We start from the raw sequence: 23,205 nt of genomic DNA, 5'->3' as shown, positions 1-23,205 counted from the left end.
ATCAATGCCGTTAACGGGTGAGTGAATAACAATTTATGCATTAAAATATTGAAAATTGCTCATCTTTTATCGTTTCTGATTATTATAGATTGAACCAAAAAATGAACTATTAATAAATATCGATATATAGGTTCTGGTCTTGAGTCTAAAGAAATTCGTAAAAGGATTCTGGCTTTCACATTTTCAAAATATTCTAATTCAAATATTCATTAATTTTGGTTTCAAGTTCTAGACTAGTCTTAAAGACAATTAAATTAATATTTATTTTGTAACACGCATGTAAATTTAGTTTGTAGTAACTAGTAATTTTAATTATTTGATAACATTTAAAAAAAATTGTGATTCTAAGTAGGTACTGACTTTGTCTTGATGTTTAAACTATACTGAACTTACAAAAATAAATGATTTTTATTGATAAAATAATACTATATCTGCGTTTAAATTAATATATATATATATATGAGCTCGGCTGTTTGATTTTATAATAACGAAGAAATCAATCCAAAATATGTGATAACTGAACGAAAAAAAATAGATTAGGTATTAACTAAACCTGTCCCACAAAATTATGTTTTTAAATTATTCATATATAAGTAGTTACCTATGATTTAGGTACTATGGTACATCTATTATGCTATACTTAAGACAAATTTGAACTTTATCTTTGTATATATTTGTAGTAGATGATCATATAAGATTGATATTAAATTCAAAAGTTTGGTCTTGTTTTAATTATATGTATAAATAAGTATTAATTAATGTACTATTCAAACTTCAAAGATTCAAACACGAAAGATTTTATATTACTTCTTATATTTCTTATATTATAGCTAATGTTAGTCACCTTTGAATCTTGTGCCATACATATAATTTCATTAAAAGCTCATTTCACGCTGAAAGTATTCAACTTTGGATTTTTAGTTATCATTTTTATTTTTATTTTTTATTCACGCGTATAATAGATAAATTTGCAGTTTAAGTAACTAACAGGATATCCGATGTAGATAATAACATCAACACCAAAGAATTCAATTGTTTTATAGTATTGGATAGTATGCATGCAACATAATTTTATATTTTAGATTCTGAGTGGAGCGATGAATGTATTGATTTTACAATGATATGTGTTTTTTATTTATATATATATTTTTCCTTTTGTTTCTGCTTACACGATAAGTTCTCGAAATAATGCTTTGATTTTCAACTTCAGTATATAGCTTTTCTGGTTAGGAAGTGAATCTAGTTTTCAAAAGCGTCGGTATTGTAAAACCAATACATTCCTAGCTCCGCTCAGAATCTAAAATTTATTTAAATATTTGTTCAGCTAAAAATTTAAATTTATGGTTAATGGCACATCATGTGAGTGCTTTGATTTTCAGCTAATTGATAAATTTAAAAGAATGGGGATGATGATGCTCTCCATCATCGATGGGATCTCGGTGTACGACCTCATAGTACCTATTTTTAAACACTTCAGTTCCCCTTGGTTCTTTTATAATACTAATTATTATTCTTAACAATTTTACTCCGAAAGTAACAAACTACACACCTACTCCAAGTGTAGCACTTCTACAGCAAATACCAGTCTAATAAATTATAATAGAATATTAGAATCTCATATACGTATCTAAGAAAAATATTATTTATTTTAAAGATGCATAACTTTTTCTGAGTGAAACTAATGAGATATACCTAGGTCCCTACATAATATTTTGGGCTCCTGTACTGAATGTTTTTGTGGGTTGTATTAAATATTATTAAATATAAAATAAATATTCCTATTACAATTTTAAAATTTTAAAAATTAAAAATTAAAAAAATGGACTTTAAAATAGCCTGGCCCTTGAACTGTAGGTCCAACAGCTCTTTCCCTCCCCCCCTTGTCAGGACTCTGGATATACCCATACGTAACATTTTTATATGCAATTTACAATCTATAGGTACAGTACGTAACATTTAAATATTAAATATAGCAAACATACTAATATTCGAACAGTAGGTATAATATGTATAGTCACAAATCGTCACTTTGGTAATCGGTAAATAAGAACACGCTGTATGAGGTGTCTAAAGTACCTATATATTTAATAAGTAATTAGTTATAAATGTAGCATTTAATTAGTAATAATAAATTCTATTTAATACTTCTAAGAGATTATCCAGTTAGTTTTTAAATTTATCAAAGACTACTGCATGTATTTTAAACCTATAAAACAATAAGACACAATATATAGGCACTAAGACAGATTAAAGATATTTATCGTTTGCAGATAATTTATTTTTCTGAAGTATTTTTGTTATACGGTTTCAACATCGAGCGATTGACCCACTTATACATGTCATTTTATAGCCTATAAATTATATTATTTTTATTATTATTATGATTTACAGATAGTAATATTATTGCACTATAATGGTTGCAGTATGGCAGATGTAAATATCCAATTGTTATCTAAAACACGTGTGTTAAATAAATATAAATTGTACACAGTATGTTATCTATGATGTGTACACAAAATACAAAACTTAGTATTTGTCGACGCTTACATTCCCCAATTGCCGATGTGTGCGTTTAAAATTAAAATATTTATATTATTATAATTTTCAATCTCCCTACATTTTATCGTATACAATAAAATATTAATTATTGTACGCGTATCAAGCAAAAACGACTTGCGAAGGAGTTTTATTGCGTAAATCGTGCGCACGCATGACGTCATATTATGGTTATACACAATACGCGATAAGTATTATAGAGGAATAAAAATATGATATCGTTGAAACGGCGGAGCACAGCGGAATCGCGAATTTCGCGGCAACTCAATTCCGACTAGTTTTTGTCCAGTTTCAGCGGCGCTCACTGCGCATGACCCATGGCTGGAAACCACCGCGTGGGGTGCCGGCTACGGGTGGTTGGTGCGCGGGGGGTAGAGTTCCGCGGAGTGGGTGAATGATGGCGGCGGTGTGGAGGCCCTTATAGATTTTGCCCTGGACGAGTGGCGCCCGCGCGTTATCCGCCGCCGCCGCCGTCCCTGCGCGCCCGAAACTTTCTTCCCACCGCTGCCGTGCCGCTCGCGTGCGTGCGCGCGCGGGTCGGCGTCGTCGTCCACCGATGTCGCCGCGGAGCATAGCACAGCAAACGCACACGCACATCGCAGCGCGGCACACGGCCACGGCGACGACGTTCACGGGGACGACCGCGGGTCGGTTGCAGCACCAGCGACGGCGGACAGCATCACAACACTATCACGATCACCAACGGCCACGCTGACCGGCGGTGGCATTTGCGCGACTCTTCGTGGCCATGGATTTCCGGACGGACGCTCATCTCGGACACAGTTCGACTATTCCACCGTACGATACTAATTACAATAATAATATACTAATAATAATAATGACAACACGTCTGCGCGGTACCGTCCGTCGTCGACTTAAGTGCAGACTATACTCGGATACGAGATGAAAAAAAAATTATTTAAAAACGGATATCCTGGAGAATTCTCCGAAGTATATGGGTATTTGTTTTCACGTGCAAAAATGTTGGTGGCTACAAAGTTTATACATACAGAGTGATTCAATAATCAAACTTTTCTTCTTCAATAATGCAATCATTTAAAATCGGATTTTTAAATAAATGATATTATACTCAAATACCGCATATACTTTCAAGTTCTTTAGATTGTTTGTAATACTACTTCAGCAGTGTCCAGCTGTCCTACAAAAACTTCTGTTTTTCAAATAATAACCTACCTTTTTACACGTTAAAATTATTCAGGAGGTAATATTTCAAGAAATGTTTATTTGAACGAATAGTTTTTGAGTTATTTAACTTTGTATATTAAGAATAATATAGGTCCGTGATAATCAGTCTAGAAAATAGGTATTAGGGCTTTGGAGATTTTAAAAGATATCTCCGTATAGTATACCTAGTACAAACATTTTAATAACTAAAAGTCTTTTTTTTCAAATTTTTAATTCTATTAATCAAAAAATATTTTAAAAATAATCATCCACCAAATTATTTACAGTTTAAAAGGGGATTCTCATTTGAAAAACTAAGTTTGTGTCACCATGCATATCTAGGATTTGAAAAAAATGATATGTTAATATAAAAACTACAAAAATTTAAATTTAAATAATTTCATTATTAAATAAAGAACTGGGGGTTAGCAGGTTTAGATCACCTTATTTATTGATATAGTATAGTTAAGCGTGCAATTAATCATTGAAACGGTTAAAAATGCGAGGGCCCCAATAGGCCAATAATTATGTGCAATAAATTATATGTTGTACACTTGCTGATTGTTATTTTAGAGCCCAGAGTTTTATCTAAATTCGTAATTTTATTAAATGAAATGTTTTCATTAATTCTGATCACGTACCTATATTGTTTTAGTAAATTAATATTCTTGAATATTTTACTAAATACTTCGTACCTATTCACGGACATATTTAAAATAATTAACATTTTGTAGAAAGTCGTAACAGAAAATGTTATAATAAATTAAGTAAGATATTCATAGCAATTATTAACTAGATATAAATATAAGTAGGTACCGATCTTGAAAATCTAATACCCAAGTAAATATTTGTTCTCGTTCGTTTATTTGGTTTTCAATATTCAGTTCCTATCTAATTTTCTTGTAATTATTAATTTTAATTTTAAAAATTAATGTTAAATAAAAACTTTTTTGTTAAATATTTGATGTTTTTTAATGCATATTTTGGCAAAAGTAACAACATAAATATTTACATAATACGACTTTTTATGACATTAAAATCTACGCCCTAATAATTATTTCACACGAAATTTTATATGAAAAGACAAAGTACAGTGCCCCAATATAGTTTATAGTTACAACGAAACTATTCAACATAATATTAATGTATTAGTATAATAAATTATATCGCACAAGCCCCTCAAACACGACAACTCTTATAATAATAATAATTTTTTTTTTTATAAATAAGGTACTTCATACTTTCCTTACTACTATTACATAAATACGATACTTTTATTATAATATGTGTGTACCGTGCACGAGAAATAGCACTAGAATTTGTTATTATATCATGCCTCCCGATTAGGGAATCAATATCAAAAACACTTCAAACGTGCACTTTTAAGAGCAACTGGTCGGCATGCCATTCATATCATTATTATTATATTTTTTTTTACGCTCACTCGAGTTTACTAGCTTGTTGTTAGTTAATGTGGTTGACTTCTACAAATTTGTATTTATCTTAAAATGTCCACGAGTTGAGTTTTAAATATAATAACATCTAGTACAGGTAAATACTACATAATATATTTGTTATTAATTTATATTATGTTGAACGAATTTCATTCATTACTATAGTTAGTTTTGAAACCAATCCGTTTATATTATTTTTTTTAAGTAAATTAATAATTTATAGATAATTGACCGTACATGTTGTATATTGTAATAATCTAATTTTAAGTAATGAAATTTAATCCTCCAACAAAATTTTGTATTAACGTCACTACACTACTTGCCGAGTAATTAAAACAACATACCTATATGTAGTGACCTACGTGTTCTACATTAAAACTTACAATTTATGTAATATAACTTAATATTGTATTACTCGTGTTTCATGATTTTTTTTTAAGTGTTCATTAAATATTCGCAATATTTTTATTTCAACAATTTCTTATGTGCAGCTAACCGTATTTGTTATGTTTAATAATGTTGAGAATTGACATTATATACAATATATACAATATTAAAATAATATTTATAATATTATAAAATATATTATTGATTTTAATGTTTATTTAAACTTTCATTTTAATAAGAAAACTAAAACTAAATTATGCTTCATTGATAGTTATTATAGGTGTAGAGTTTTATTTCAGTGTTGAGTGTTGACTTTATAAAACGAAACAAACGAATTATGTCCTAAGTGGTTAGTGTGTCTCTTTGTTTTTCACATCTTTGCAGCATCAATAATTTCGCTCTAAGTATCTTTTTATACAGTTTTAAGTGCATCAATAAATTTGTAAATATTTGGATTAACAGAATGAAACATACCGTTAGATTTTGAATGGAAAACTTCACAGCTATTTGTAGAAATTGAACCTAAATCACTGTCCATAAAAAAGGAGGAAAGTCTCAATCGGAAGCTATATATTATGTATTTAAAATATAAACTATCTATGTTTGTACAGTAAAATTGATACTATATCATCGATAAAACAATTTTCTACATCTTCAAGTTTCAATAAGGGGATACAAAAAAGCATTTTCAAGTAATAACTTATTTCTGACTTTAGATTATATTTATTACTCAAACCCAGAGCTTGTATTTTTCTTGACCAACTCTGGTCTAAATGGAACTGGCATCCTTTTAAATCAACAAATGGCCAAACAAATAATACTGCTGAGTAAATTGCTTCATTTATTGTAATTGTTGAGCTAGATTTAAAATAAAAAGCTAAAAAAAATTGCTTAATTTATTTTTCGAAATCAGCAAATAACATTTTCGGTAAAAATTAATATTTTTTAATATATTCTGAATTCAGGTAAAGAAATACTTTTTATAAGAATCAATAAACTTCCATACTTGAATTAAGAGTGACGATAAGGTCGAAGTTCAAAGCGCCTTTTTTATTTAATTATGACAATATATCTATATATTTTATACATTATAATACTATTATTACTGTGTGACGTGTGTCTCTGTCATTATTTAAACAATTCAAATAAAATAATTGGCTATAGTAGCATAGTAATTAAAAATCTTAACTAGTTTTAGTTTAAACATACTCAAAAGTTTGAGAGATAGATTGCATTAGCTTTTTAAATTATATTATTCCGACAATAATTAATTGAAATTATCTTCATTTCTCTGTACACAATATGATTCTTACTAATTATTGTTATAAGTAATTTCTGGTAGGTAACAATAAAGACACAATTACGATATTGCATGACTAAAATATGAAATGTAAATAAAAGATTAAAACTAAGTTCGCAGATAATCAATTCAGTACAATATATGTATAGAGAGAGAGTGTGTGTGATTCGTCAAATTTCTTATTTAGTTGTATTATTATATAAAATACTAATATAATTATTAAAAATCGAAATTTATACAAGTAGTTTCTGAATTTTTAAACTTTATAAATGCTTCAAGAATAAAAGTCTATATTTGGATTAATGACATGGGTACTCTGTACATGGGTACATGGGTAATTTAAAAATTATAATCTTATAGATCACTACTAGCATCTTAACATAACTATTGTTTTTTAATATATTATCATTAATAATATATATTTATTATTAACATACTATTAGTTATAACTTACAACTAATATTTTACGATAATGTACCTCCACTGGGAGGCCTCTTCACTCTGCTATTTCCATGTCATTGTTTTATTTAATATTTAAACTTATTTCTGAAACTTTAAACTTATAACAAAACGAAGAAAAGCATTTATCTTTAATAGCACAGCATTTATCTTTAAATGATTTAAAATTAATTACGAAATATATATATACAAGGTGTAACAGATAGAACTGACTTTTTTCATATACAATTTACAAAGATTAAATACAAAAATTATTTTACTATAAACCATTTTCAGCATTTTTTATTATATATTAAATATTTTGATTAATAAATCATTTATTTACCATCGACATTCGACATTATTAGCAATCATGACTTGTCAGTTCATCACTTATTTCATTAAAATGATATAAAGTTAGATGAGCCATGTCATACTGAGGAAAATGTTATTTATATTTATTGATACAATAACTTTGAATGTTTTATCAATTTACTTCATATTGTTAGTGACTACATAGTTGCCACAAGTACTGAGTTAGTCAAAACTCTAATTTTCTTATAATTTGTTATTTATATTTTTTCATATTATCTTATATTATAGTGTGGTATATTTTTTACTTACGTATTTATTCATATTGTATAAATATTTTTCCATACATTTCGGGAGTCTCGATAAATGTTTAGTAAATTATATATTTTATGAAAATAGATATTAATTACCGATCCCCGTAAATAAATATACTATTTTAATTCTATATATTTAAATTTTTAAATAAATTAATAACACTCGTACATAATCCATAAGTAATAACCTTTAAACGTTTGATAGAAAATAATATCAAACCACTCATTATTTTTATTTTTTTATAATAATATGTGCGTTAATGCATAGTACGTGACATATTAGTTAAATGGTGACAATAGATGTTCCTAATTTTTCTGTCATTGATGCAGTTTTAAGTAAATTTGTTGTGTTTTATGAGTTTATTTATAATGTATATTTATAAAAAGATAAATGTTATCTACAACGTCATTTCGAGTGGAATAAACATTATAAATTATAATAATAGATACTTTTTTTTTTTTACGTATTGATGAGTTATGTATACTTATGTAAAATAAGTTATTATAGTCTTCGAGTAAGAGTGATATTTTTCGAACGTTATTCGTAAGCTAAATTGGCATAATGCCATTAAATATTTAAAATATTCATTTTGAAAACATTAATTTTTTTGTAAAATTTATTGACTATATTATTTAACAAGTGTCTCATTAGTCATTACTCATTACTGTATATTGTATAGTGTATATTTTCACCACATACAAGTGGGATTAATCGTTTCAAAAGTCCATACTACATTAACTACTTAAAAAAAAAATTTAAGTGATATAAATATACTAACTTTAATAAATATTTCTATATTTTATATAGAGTTGATAACTGAACAGTACCTTTAAAAATTTTAAATGTGAACGATATAATATATGTGTTAAGAATGTATTTCTTTAAGGATCTAGGTTATTTTTCGTTTTAAAAATAAATAGCTAGACACATTTTATTCATGAAATAACTGCGACCGTGTATAAAATAGTTGTGAATACTCTCGTAGACACGTCATATAAAATAATATTATAACTAACAAATCGTTTTTTCGTCTTTGAATAGGATAATATTTTTCATACGTTTATATTATAATATAATACAATTAACAAATTAAATGCCATGTTTCAGAAAACTGTTGATTATTTAAGATAATAATAGAAAATATGACGGGTCGGCAGATACGTCGTTTGCTGTACGGACTGCTGATTTTAGCATTATTTGTCATTGTTTTACACAGTGGTCGTACTGCATATTGGCTGGCTAAGGATGGACATTACTCAGGACAACCACACATTCCCACCGAAGATCAGCTAGATTACAATGAACAACAGGTAATCAAGATTATTTCCTGTATATATATAACTAAAACCGCGGAAACAGTAGCGTAGCTGTATTTTACTTGTGTCTGCATCTACATCTCCCTCGGGAATAGATCATCGCTGTACCCAGATTAGTTCACGATTAAATTTGTGACGTATCCTCCAACATGTCTACATCCTACTGCAAGTCAAGTTGGTTTCCGCTTTCCACTGTATAAGATGACCGACTACATACATTTCACTTCCCATTTTGTACAGGCTAAGGACTGTCAAATTATAACTAATAATAATTAAAAATTAAAATATCAGTTAATAAGCTAAATTTTAAATTTAAGTTTATTAAGCTTTATAGGAAAACTTTCACAAAATATTTTAATCCTGTAAGTTTCCCATCAACGTAGTCCGTCATATATTTTTTCAAGTATATATGATTTTATATCACAAAATATTGCTTAAAATTGAAAATTGAAACTACTTTTATCGGTACAAGATGTCAAGATATCAGGATGCATCATAAAAACAGATGGATTTGGATCAGGTGTAACTCGTAAATAGTGGTGGGTGGGTAGAAGGAAATCAGGAAGGGTGATGGGCATATGACCGTTGTGTTGATAGTCCAATGCAGTTTCAGTTTTTATCATGTCTATCAAAATATAAAAAGTATGCTCAACACGAACTGTGTTTTTATCCACCTTCCAAACATGTATATCGTCTTGTGTTTGTTTTTGTGCATATTAGCTGCATTGCAAAAGATTAAGTTTATATGTGTGACGTCACTTTTAGTTTATTGTTGGTTGCTCACATAAATTAATTACACATTGCCCTTTAAATAATATGCACAGTCTTATCATTGAGCATACTTCTTATTATTTATATTATAAACATTATGATAGTGTTATGTCTATGTTAGGTACACGCCACACGGCGAGGTTACCCTTTGCGGTGTAATGGTGCCGTGATTTAGAAAAGTCTACTTATTACCTATGATATAGAGGTATAATACATATTATGACGTACATCACAAACAATTATTTTAGAACAGCTATTATAACACTCCAATCGTAGAATATGATATTTGTATTATAAAATTAAAATTAAATTTATTATACCTACTAAGTAAAGTAAAAAGCAAAAAACAGTAGGTAATCATTTTATAGCAGAGTGGATTTCAAGCAAAGTTTTTATATAATTTGGCAATAAATAAAATAATTACGTTTTATGAAGTTGTTAGGTGTATGAAAAAAAAAATGTTTGTATCAAGCTACTATAAGGGTCAATTTTATTGCGCCATTACATATAATATAATTATGCAAAACAATTAAAATTATATAGGTCATAATAAAGTATCAATATACTACGAGTAATGTGTATTCAATAATAATAACATAAATTATTTGTATAGATATTACTATCTACCTATATAACATATGTAAGTATATTTAATTATTGTATATAATAACTTCTCGTGTTTGTATAAATATTGACTTATATAAAAAAAAGTATTTTTAACTTACATAATAAAAATTGCATCAATTCATTACGGCACACCATCAAAGAATTTTAGATTCTGAACGAAGTGATGAATGTATTGATTTTACAATGATGTGTGTTTTTTGCAAAATCTTAAAAATTTAATACAAGGCTCTTAACATATTATTACGATAGCAGTTGAAAAATAAAAGAAATTCATCGTTACAATTTTTTTTTATAAGCATTCAAAGTTTGAATTTGGACAAAATACGTAAAAATCACAAAAATTCACAAATTATTTTAAGCTAGAAATTAATAAAAAATTTTCTTTTTTAAACTAAGATTTAAAAATTTAATATAAGATTCCTTACAAGTTTTTCAAACTTTATCACAAAAAAAATGTCCACCGGAAATGCAAATTAAATTTTTATAAGCATTTGAATTTCAAACATTGACAAAAATTCGTCAAAACCATGAATATTTGCGAATTATTTTGTAGTTCAAAATTCATAATATTGTTTGTATTTTTATCTAAGGTTATAAAATTCAACACTAAGTTTTCCATAAGTTTTGCTTCAAATAGCTATATAGAGAAAATTTGAAGCGTCATTATAGGAAAAATGTTTTGAGCGTTTGAGTTTTAAATTTTTATGAAATCGCGTACCTAATGATAACGATTTATCCTCGAACCAGGTATATGTATACCTATCTATTATAATATTAGGTATTATGAATTATGATAACTACATGATAACTACACTAATTGATCAACCATGCCTTATGCAAAATGCGTCTTAATTGAAAAATAAAATATTTGTTTCAAAATTGAATATATGAAAATATTTAAATATAATATATCCTAGACTGACAAATCATCTCCGTTCAGAATCGTTTTGCGTATACAATGATACCTATAATTGCATTCAAATTTAATCCCATCCATTACAGTAACCTACTGTACAGCAGAGCGACATCCACGACTTGCCCGCTTTTTTTTACTTGATTAAGTAAACTCAATTAATTATGTCAGTTCTAAGTGTTGTTAATATTACTGTATAATCTATAACAACTTTACAGAACTTACAATATTTGGAGTCACCGATTCAAACTTTACAAACATACAATTCTTTAATGATGGAACCGAATGAAATTTCAAAATCGCAATTACCATGGTATTTTAAAGGTAAACATTTTATTTTCTAGTATTAATGTAACACGTATAAAAGATACATAACTGCAGATGGCGATGGATATTATTTAAAAGATTATTAATGTAGAAAATTTATGAACCAAACTTGGCAAGAAAATAGTTTTAATTTTGTTTTACCAACTAACATAATATGATGTTACGTGTTTATATATTTATCAGATGGCTTACGGAGGCCGAGCAGTGCTAAAAGGAATACAAAGACTGTACAAAGAATTACACAGGTGTGGCCTAAAGAACAAAAAAACGGTGACCGCATTGAAAACCAACTAATGTTCATACCACCTAACTACCGATACGACGATGAACCGAAAAAAAAAATTTTACTTTACAATGGTTTAAGTAGTTGGATGATAGAAGATGGGCAGAATGTATTTATCTCGCAAAAATGTCCGGTAAATAGATGCACAATCACTTCGAAAAAGTCAGAAGCTCCAGATGTGGACGCAATTTTATTTCGTGATCATTTCTCACATCCCGGTCACAGAAAAACTGCTAAACAAGTAAGATCATCAATTATAATATATAAACCGTGCAACCAGCTATATACGATTATGCGTATATAAGACGTGTTAACACTTAACCGCAATAATATTATACATATTATACGGATTCTAATCAGCTGTAGTACCAGTATAGTATAATATATAATAATTAAGGTTTTTTGTAATAAAAATTTTTTAAATTTTTTATTCCTTATAACTATATATACGTGTATATATTTATATAATATATATTATAATTTTATGAAAACGTATATAGGTATGCTATGGGTGGGCCTCAAATATTTTTTTACAAAATTAGTAGTCCGTGAAACTAAAAAGGTTGGGAACCGCTGATCTATAACTATAAGTCTATAAAATACTATAATTTCAATAATTATCATAATATATTTGTAAAATAGATACTTATAACGTATTTAACATTACAGGTATGGATTTTATATTTTCTCGAGTCGCCGTACCATACAGAACTGATCACTTACAATGATGTGTTCAACTGGACAGCGACATACAGACACGATAGCGATATCGTCACGCCATACGAACGATGGGCGTACTTCGATCCGTCAGTGACACAATTTGAACGACTAGAACGGAATTACGCGTTGAACAAGACGAAACAAGTGGCGTGGTTTGTATCAAATTGTGGCGCCAAGAATGGCAGATTACAATATGCCAGGGAATTGGCTAAATATATATCAGTAGACGTATACGGCGTGTGCGGGCAATCCAAGTGCCCTAGATCGGACAAGTGTTTCCAAATGCTGGATAAGGATTACAAATTTTATTTGGCTTTTGAGAATTCCAACTGTCTCGACTACGTGACTGAAAAGTTTTTCGTTAATGGCCTCCAGTAAGTCGTCAATAATTTATGTTTAATGCTTTTAACATTATTAGTTTTTGAATCCCTCAAACGAACCGTATGCCGTGTCAAAGAATAATTTGTAAAAAAACATTTCTGAAAAAAAAAACAGTGTAATTAGAAGCATGTATTTTGAACCGAACAATACCTTACAAATTACCCATATTTAATATTCCCGTTTCCCTACCACGTGTACCGTAAACCACCGGTTAGAACATAGGTCGGCGTCTAGACGCTGCATGCGTCATGTTCCATAGCATTTTTTCAACTGCAGATAAACCTTACTTAACTTACTATTTCCTGCTTTATCTGGTACCTTTGAACGATATCAATACTAACCAGTGGCGTAAATGTACGGAGGGAGTTGGGTTACTTACTCCGAAGCCACTATAGTTGGTTTGATTTTTATGAAATGTTTTTTTTAGAAAAAGCTTAAAAATATTCTATTATTGTTGTTCATTTATACATTCATTCAAAAATAAAAAATGAAGTATTATAAGTACCTATTTCACATGTACGAGTATGTTCCATAATTATGCATTGCAAGATTGCGACAATATACCTACGAATCTTATAAAATATAACTTACCTACTACCTATATATTCATCTACTGTATGTAACAACTAACATTAATATACAAGATATTTTATACACAATAGATCAGCTAATCACTGCTTTCGCCATCACTCTTGTCGGGTTAAGACGGGTCGACACGATGGTAATAAAGCGCTATATGCCTACCTATATATTACTGATGAAAAGTATGTTATAAACGAAATTGGCAAAAGAGAAAATGATTATTGAGTTGTATTACATAATTATTTTAGTATACAACATGCTAGAAAATAATTTTTCTACATAATTGTAAGTCGTTAAAAACAATATTTTTTTATCGTTAAAATTTTTTTTATTTTACCTTTTTTAATGATGATATATATTTTTAATTCCTTATTCGAAAGCAGCAGACTTTTTGGTGAATTTCGAGTAATAAAAATCAAAAAATCAAAATAGATCACCCCGTTTACCAGTGGTCGCAAACATACGGACCGCAATAAAAATACAATTTGAACAAAAATATACGACAACATTTTAAAAATGTATTTTTTTTTCATTGATTATGGGAAACTCGACTTTCATTAAATAACTTGGTAAACTTTCCTATATTAAAACAGTTATCCACAGATAGTAACTATAGTAAAAAATAAATTTCACACATTTTTCTACTAAAAAATTAATTTATGAAAAGATTTGCAGATTTAAAAAAATATAAAGATGATTTTCTATTTTTAATGAGTAATTTTCTAAAAACGTAGAACATGTAAGGGAAGATATTATACTAAATTCAATTAACTCGAGTTAATTTATTTGCAATGTAATTTAGTTTTAAAATCTAAATTTGATACTGTTGGAGTTCCAGAAATTTTTAAATATCTTGGAAACAGTTATCTAAAACTAAAGAAACACTTTTCTTATATTTTATCCATGTTCGGTAGCTCTTATGTGTGTGAGAAATTATTTTCTTTTATGAAATTCAAACAAATCGAAAAGTCGCAATCAATAATTTAGTTTGAGATCACTTTATTATTATTATTATTTTGTTTTTGACTTTATAAATATCTGGGTATTAAAAGGTGTATTTATTCTACCAATCTACCATTAATCGACAAAACAAAAGTTATGATGCGTATTATAAGTTTCATAGCAGTGAATATATAATAGTTTGTGATGACGAAACGGTTTGTTGCAGGCATAACGTTCTGCCAATCGTGATGGGTGGGCGCCGGGAAGACTACGATCGGATTGCGCCCAAGCGATCGTTCGTACACGTGGACGATTACGAGTCGCCCAAACGGCTGGCCGAGTACCTGCGACAGTTGGACGCCAACGACGACTTGTACAACGAGTACTTCCGGTGGAAAGGCACCGGCGAGTTTATCGATACGAAGTTCTTTTGCCGACTGTGCGCGATGCTGCACGACGACGGCGCGCCGACCAAACACTACAGGAACATCAACGACTGGTGGCGAGGTCAAGGCGTCTGCAACAACGCTATGCCGTGGCGGCGGTTCATCGAGTCACCTTTCGAGGCCGGCGAGCCGTCTGTCCCACAACCGGCGCTCAGAGGCGACTAGCGGTTACCGCGGGCGGCGGCCGCGGCACTCGACTATATCACGGGTCGCTGGCAACGCCGACGCCGCCGCCGGATCACTGGCGAGCCGTCGTCGTCGTCAAAAGTCGACTTCTGGCCACCCGGCGGCGCCGCTCGGAAGACGTTTCCGGCCACCGCGGTGGGTCCGCCGCCGCCGCCTGCACGACCCAAAGTCCGGAAACAGCAGTCAGCACCGGTGCCACCGCCGCCGCCTCACGTACGTATGTCGAACGCTGCGCGGAGACGACGCAGAGGTCGTCGGAAGAACTTTCGCGACGGGTCTCGGCCCGCTGCTGCAGCACGTTCTCGTCGTGCGTAGACGACTCGACGGTATACGACAGATGCATCTAACCTGCAGCTGCAGCAAGTGCACGGCGCCGAAATATCCGTATAATATTATCCTCATCATATAGTGCGGTATAGTGTATTCGTCAAAACCGATATTTCTCACTGCCAACCCAGCATCACGCGAAATTAGTGATATGCAGTCCGCCTAAGCCGATCACATTCGTACTTTAAACTATACGTCCTATATATGGAATAAGTTATATACAAGCGGCTGTGTGCAGGGTCGATCAGAGGCGATCCGATTGGCGGCTGACGAAGGCGCCTCGTTCAATCGACCACCCTCCACCTATCCTGTATTCACATGTCATGAGCATCGATTCGATTCGTTTTGTTGTACAAATAATATGATACTATTGATTCTCCGAGACTATAAGACGACGTCGTTGCGTCAATGCACACAGACTTGCACAAATATCTGTACATTCACAATTGAAGCGTTTCAATAATAATAATGCTATTATTCCATGATGTTGATTATTTGAGTAAAATCTGTTGTCAAAAATCGAAAAAGTACAAATTCGTTCTGTTAAAGTACAAAATACCTGTACATTGTACAATAGAATAATTGAGAACAATTATTTGTCTAACAACAAGTATAAAATTATTTATTTCTGTCTACAACGGATTTCAGTGCATAATATGTTCCATTATAAATATTTTAATATGAGTGATCATAAGAACATCTTCCACTGGTATGATGTTTAAGGAAATTCTACAATATTATATTATTTATAATGTATTTTTAACTAATCAAATTTTATTATCGACTGAATTATAGACATATTTAAACATATTTATTCACTGATATAAAAATCATTTTACATAACACCGCGTTATATAAATATTATACATTAATTATTCGCGATAATATTTAGAAAATTGTATCAACATATAATAATATACGCATAATATTATTGTTCGTTAAGTAGTATTTTTTCCAATATTACATTGTGACGCTTAGGTTATTATTGTTATTAATACTTTATTGCACAATATATTATTTTATACCTCCTGTGATAACAAAGTGATATTTTTTTATTTACGAAATTAGGCGCAAATAAAGCAAATGTATCATGTATGTAAAATAATTCTGAAATGCTTTTATTATACGATATAATATTTATTATATTATATGTTAATATCTATAATATATATAAAAATAACACATTTTGTGTGTAAAGACTATACTAAAGAATTACTCATGAGGATTTTCTCATCAATACTAGCGCCCATTCGATATAATTTAAAATTACATACTATTACTATAATAAATTACATTAAGTTTAGTGTTACCTATAAAGTTAAATATTAGAATAAACTTTCAACATGGTACTGAAAAGCATCGAATGGAATTGTTTTATTGTTTTTATGTTAAAAAATTGTTATAAATAAAAAAATAAATCTTGCATAATTATTGCATTTAAAATAAATGTATAGTTGTATATATAAATTATTATACATTGTGTGTATTTTGTATCATGTAGTTATATAATTTATTATGGAAATAAAATTATTTTGTAGAGTTTATAGCTATATATTTATTTAACATTAATAAACATTAAATGACAATTTTATAAAATTTGGTAATAGTACTGTGTTAAGTATCTGGAATTACCTTCTAATGTCATCATGTTATAATTTATAAACAATATTGCACGTTCAGATTTTTGTGATATTTGATGTGTACAATGTTTATTCCACGTTATGAATAGCCGAAGCACTTTTAGAATTCGATATAAATACGAGAATAGCGGCGAAGTTTCCTCGGAGAATAGCATTTTCATTCTCAACTCATAAGTTTGAAAAACTAACAGATCCATTTATTCGTATTCGACACACTTAATTTCCAATAATTAGTAAAAAAAAATCTTAAATACGGTTTTGCACTGTAATAGTAGTTAGTTGTAAGTTTTCCAAATGTCATCAAAAATAAAATTTCTCGGAAAAAATCAGATGAAAATATAAAGATGTCACTATCACCCATAAGCCATGCATTGTGTAGAAGAATTCAATCTAGCTACCAATTGCAGTACACGAGTTGATTTTGGTGAGTTAGCAGTTTTCACTAATTTTACAGAACTTATAGTTGCTTGTTTTATTTGCCAGTATTCAATTTACCCCTTAACTGGGTATAGTCTGGTATGGACGCCTGTTCATTTTTTATAAGTATTAAACTGATATCATGACGAAAAGACATACAATACCTCAAATACCTGACAAAATATCGAAAACTGGTGTTGCTCAAACCGTGTGTCGCCACAAAAGTTATACTAATTCATCGATTAATGAAACAAGATAATAAACAGTTATCGTGAAAACAGTGAAAATCAAAACATAATGTTGATGTTGAGCGGTGTTATTTAAACGTGTACGGCAATGAGAAAAGTAATGCAATATATTATTAAATTTAATTAATCAAAAAATTAATCTTAATTATCTACTAAGCTTTAATCAAATTATGTATGATTTTATTTTAGTTTTTATAATAATAATAACACAATTGTAGCAATAATAGTATTTATATATTATAATTAAAAATTCTATATAAATAAATAAATACATACATTAATACTTTATGATAGTATTATAATAAATAAACACAGCCATTGCACCATTTTGTTATAAACAATAATACAAGATATGTCCACAAAAGTGAACGGACACCCATCGGTGATGCTGGAGAACAATGTTGCTCCTGTAAATTTTCCGGTCGGCAAACTAACATGCACACCCGATGGGTCTTTTTTTGCAGGAATAAATCAATATTTAAGTCAAATAATAAAATGTCAATTGTAAATCAAAATAATTAAAAAATAAAATACTCACTAAAAATAGGTATAGGTATATCTACTGAAAAAACTGAAATAATCACATTTTAGTATATACTTTTCGGATTTAATACGTTTCTGTAATAATATTTTTCGGATATACTATAGCTCCTCCATTTTTCCCACAAATTGATAGGCTATAAAGCTTAGACTGGTAACTAAATTAATATGAAATTATAAAATAATATGCATCATATATTTTAATGAATCACATTAAAAACTATAAATAATACTCTTTACATAGTATACAAATTTCCCATTTCCAACTTTGAAACAGTTGTCTAAACATAAAACAGGTAGGTAGGTACACATTCGTAATATATATATTATTAATGTTAATTTTAAATTATAAAGCTACTAGTTACCTGCTACGTATAGTTATATAATATAAGTATATAGTATAAGTATTTACTCAAAATTAAAATGATTACTTCTTTTTATAGAGTTTTAAGTATCTAAAAATCGATTTATTTATATCTTAAATATAAATATGCTTGAAAATTATTAATCCCGAATGCATTATATTGATTGAAGAAATAAAATGATTTAGTACTAATAATTATAGATAACTGAAATCTTAAAAGAAAAGAGTATAGGTATAAAAAAAACAGAATGGACCGGAGAAAACATCAATTACTAAATGGGGTGCTAATCCTTATGTTCTTTAGCATTGTTATTTACAATATCATTATAGCCTATTGTCCGGTTAAGAATAGACATTATTCAAGACAGTCATTCAGATATGAAAAGAAAATGAAAATGAAACCAAATGATGATGAACAGGTAGGGTTTAAATTTAAAGTACAATACTCGTAATTAATAGGTGTATAAGATAGGTTGTAGATTGTAGGAAATTTACTTAGAAAAAATGACAAATTATTATGTACTGTATAGCATGCTTTCGTATAAAATACAACGAAATATAATACTAGACATTTAAAAAATATTTAAATTTATCTTTTAATACGCACTGTCTTCAATAACTCAAATAATTTTAATAGATATAACATATAAGTAACCAATGATATAAAGACATTAAACGATTAAACACCGTTTCATACGACATATTATATGTACGTACCTATATTTTCCATTTATTAACCAATGTCTTTGAAATTACAGATTGTGGAAACTCTAAAATCACCAATCCTAAGCAAAAATCCCGATCGTTCAATAAAACAAAACACTTTTAAGAATTTACCGTGGTATTTCGAAGGTTAAAAAACATTATTCTAATATTTATTTAGTTATAGCAATTAATACACACAAAAAGTATCACTGGTTTACCCTAATCATTATATGCTGTGTGTTATAAATAATTCAATAAATGATTGATTATAATACATAATACATATATGATAAAATATTAATTATAAATATTTTTAATATTAATTGTTATAATTACCTTTTTTTTTCCTTTTGTATCGAGAGCCAGAGAAGGAAAACCGCGTTAGCATTACTTCTCCTCTGACTCCCGTCGTTTATTGATAACAATAACATCGACAATTATTAGTGGTGGGACAATCCCCCACTCACTAATATTACAACAACCATTTTACAACAACAATTTATACAACAACATTTCTCACCGCCGTACATCCGCAGCCTGGCGGATTCACTCCTCTTCTTCTTTAAATGAGAAGATGCGTTCGACCATTCCATAGAACAGCCGAAATGACTTCTCCGCGTACCTTGATATATATTATTATATTACCTAATTTTGATCAAACTAAAAAAATATTTCGTATTATCTTAAAACTAAATTTGATTAACATAAATAAAGAAACTGATTTTGTTAGATGGAATACAAGAGCCTAATCAAGCGAAGGTAGACCCTACGACTGGAGTTAGAAGTTCACGATTGTGGCCTGAAGAAAAAAAAGGTGGTGACCGTATAGAAGAACAACTAATGTTCATACCACCCAATTATAAATATGAAAATGCACCAATGAAAAATATTTTACTATATAACGGTTTAACTAATTGGATGGTAGCTGATATAGGTCAAAGTGAATTTCTTTCAAACGATTGTCCAGTGAATAGATGTACAATTTCAATTAAGAAAAATTTAATTTCTTTAATGGATGCAATTGTATTTCGAGACAAATTTGAGAATCCTTTTTTCGAAACAGGTGTTAAAAAGAGTAATAAACAAGTAGGTGTGACAAAATAAAATTATCGTAATTATGATTAAATAAATGTGACTGTTCTTAACAGATATGGATATTATTTTTCCTTCAGTCAGCATATTACTGGGGATTTGAAGGAATAAATGATATGATTAACTGGACAGCTACATATCGACATGACAGTGACATTGTTGTACCATATGGACGATGGGCATATTTCGATACTTCAGTGACTCGAGTTGAACGGTTAAATAGGAATTATTCTCTAAATAAAACGAAACGGGTTGCGATGGTAGTTTCTAATTGTAATACTGACAACAAAAGATTATTGTATGCTAAAGAATTGGGGAAGTATATGTCTGTTGACATTTATGGTCAATGTGAAGGATTAAAAACAAACATACCTGATAACTTTTTACAAATATTAGACCGGGATTATAAATTCTATTTAGCTTTTGAGAGTTCAAACTGTATCGATTATGTGACAGAAAAGTTTTTCATCGATGGACTTCAGTAAGCTTATAACATTCTTACCTATTATTTTAAAAATATTAAATATTTCAAAGTAACTATTAGATAAAAAATTAATTTTTGATTTTCATATCATACGAATAAATAATAATAAATAATTGTATTATTATTTATTACTTTAATTTGTTTATTACTAGAAAATTTATTTAGTAATTTAGTAATTTACAAAGGATACTAAAACTGTCATAGTTGGTAACTAAAATATTAATCAGCAATAATTTTTCGATTTGCAGGTACAACGTTCTGCCAATCGTGATGGGTGGGCGCCGGGAAGACTACGAGCGGATAGCACCTAGGCGGTCGTATTTGCACGTGGACGACTACGAGTCGCCAGAACAGCTGGCCGAGTATCTGTGGCTGTTGGACGCCGACGACGACCTATACAACGAGTACTTCCGGTGGAAAGGCACCGGCGAGTTTATCGATACGAAGTTCTTTTGCCGACTGTGCGCGATGCTGCACGACGACGGCACGCCGACCAAACACTACAGGAACATCAACGACTGGTGGCGACCATCGAACGTGTGCGATCATTCGACGAAATGGCTTAAGCCTTAAACCACTGCCAGTCGAATAACGAGTGTTCGGGTGCCCAAAAAGATTAACAGCCGCGTTTTTACAACCAGAAGGGTTTCTGAGGTTATCTACTCGTCTGTACCACAACCATTATCACCGAGAGCGATTTATGCACAAGATTTAGTCATGGCCATAGGCGCTACTAGGGACAATATTTATTTATTTATTGGTAGAGGGTTGTAAACTTGTAAATCTCATATTTTATCCTTATATTATAATATCTGGGTGGACATTTTTTCAACAAATTTTTACTATAAATTGATAAATTTTCAAATGCCTTGTAAAAAATATAGTTTAATATGAATATTTATACCAATTATATTACTATTATATTTATCATCCATTTACCTATATAATATATCAATATGAATATTTATTTAATTATTCATTTAAACTGTAAAGCAGGTACCTACCTATATTGTACATTACTAAATTAAAATACTATGTAACTATAGGCTATTATATGACAGAAGCGCCAAAGGCACAAAAATGACCTATCATTTGCGCCAAAATGTGTAGGACATAAGCGCCAATATAATATTGTATACCTAACATGTGAAATAGGCGCCAAAGGTGCAAAAATTACAAATAATTTGGGCCAAAATTAAAATTGTATATGTAAGTAGATATTTAAAAATTGCTCTTTTAAATAATTATATTATGTTAAAAAAAATGTCAATAATAAATTATAATATAAATGCAAATAAATATAAATTTAATAAAACGGTTGCGATTTTATAATAAAAAATGTCAATAATAAATTATGATATACAATACACATGCAAATAAATATAAATTTAATAAAACGGTTGCGATTTTATAAAAAAATGTCAATAATAAATTATGATATACAATTATACAGATATACTCTTCGTGAGATACCCTTAATTTATTTTTTTTTTTTTTTATTGATCAAATAAAAACTCGGCAACTACATGGCCATTAGTTACAGTTGTGGTATGTTTACATGGTTTAAGATTTTTACAACATTTTTTTTTTTTTTTAAAGGGGATTACAATATTAAAGATAAGTTATAACAGTATGGTTTCTAAGTATTTATATAAGAAAGAAAAAAACAAATGTGAATCATTAAATTAAATTGTAAAGACCTGTTGACTTCAAAAAAAGGATCATCTTATTGTTCTCCACAGCATTGGGTCCCAATGCGATGTCGAGGGTCGTGTCCAATCCGGTGTTTTGACGTTCTTGCTGGTATTTTAGGCCTTAATTTATTGTTAGGAGTAGAATTCATAAATAAATATGTTTCACTTTGTAATTTTAATAATACATCAATTACTATATGGACGGAACAATGAGCCAAATAAAATTGATCTTTTAAATGTCGATGATATGATT

The 23,205-nt window shown here is 29.5% G+C and overlaps 2 protein-coding genes and 1 long non-coding RNA gene across 6 annotated transcripts; 2 read left to right on the top strand and 1 right to left on the bottom strand.

Moving 5' to 3' along the window:
* Nucleotides 1–3,111: 3,111 nt before the first annotated feature.
* Nucleotides 3,112–17,310, top strand: LOC107173609 (core alpha-(1,3)-fucosyltransferase-like). Of its 4 annotated transcripts, XR_016190831.1 has the most exons (7): nucleotides 3,112–3,354; nucleotides 9,055–9,257; nucleotides 11,793–11,898; nucleotides 12,085–12,425; nucleotides 12,854–13,278; nucleotides 13,948–14,152; nucleotides 14,251–15,006. XR_016190831.1 is itself a non-coding variant. In XM_089222700.1 (6 exons), the coding sequence occupies exons 2-6, from the start codon at nucleotides 9,090–9,092 to the stop codon at nucleotides 14,090–14,092; spliced, it is 1,185 nt and encodes a 394-aa protein (XP_089078826.1). In that variant the 5' UTR covers nucleotides 3,112–3,354; nucleotides 9,055–9,089; the 3' UTR covers nucleotides 14,093–15,007. The 4 variants fall into 4 exon arrangements, 3 of the variants coding, with proteins under 3 accessions (XP_089078826.1, XP_089078824.1, XP_089078825.1); XM_089222700.1 differs by having other exon boundaries at nucleotides 13,948–15,007; XM_089222698.1 differs by lacking the exons at nucleotides 13,948–14,152; nucleotides 14,251–15,006 and adding an exon at nucleotides 15,036–17,310 and having other exon boundaries at nucleotides 3,118–3,354.
* Nucleotides 12,793–20,417, bottom strand: LOC149057535 (uncharacterized). Its single transcript, XR_016190832.1, has 4 exons — nucleotides 20,019–20,417; nucleotides 18,612–18,771; nucleotides 18,350–18,525; nucleotides 12,793–13,383 (listed from the first exon to the last, which is right to left on the bottom strand). It is a non-coding gene; the product is annotated as an uncharacterized LOC149057535 (long non-coding RNA).
* LOC107172392 (core alpha-(1,3)-fucosyltransferase-like) lies at nucleotides 19,001–22,168 on the top strand. The gene is made up of 5 exons (XM_015522679.2): nucleotides 19,001–19,396; nucleotides 19,736–19,829; nucleotides 20,413–20,768; nucleotides 20,831–21,255; nucleotides 21,507–22,168. Exons 1-5 carry the CDS (start codon nucleotides 19,226–19,228, stop codon nucleotides 21,829–21,831), a joined length of 1,371 nt encoding a protein of 456 aa, XP_015378165.2. The 5' UTR covers nucleotides 19,001–19,225; the 3' UTR covers nucleotides 21,832–22,168.
* Nucleotides 22,169–23,205: the final 1,037 nt, after the last annotated feature.

The sequence above is a fragment of the Diuraphis noxia genome, unplaced genomic scaffold (assembly GCF_037042655.1).
Source record: "Diuraphis noxia isolate RWA-SAM2 unplaced genomic scaffold, SU_Dnox_SAM2 contig0003, whole genome shotgun sequence".
NCBI lineage: Eukaryota > Metazoa > Arthropoda > Insecta > Hemiptera > Aphididae > Diuraphis > Diuraphis noxia.
The sequence above is the reverse complement of the archived record's forward strand: the minus strand, read 5'-3'. Positions and strand labels throughout refer to the sequence as shown.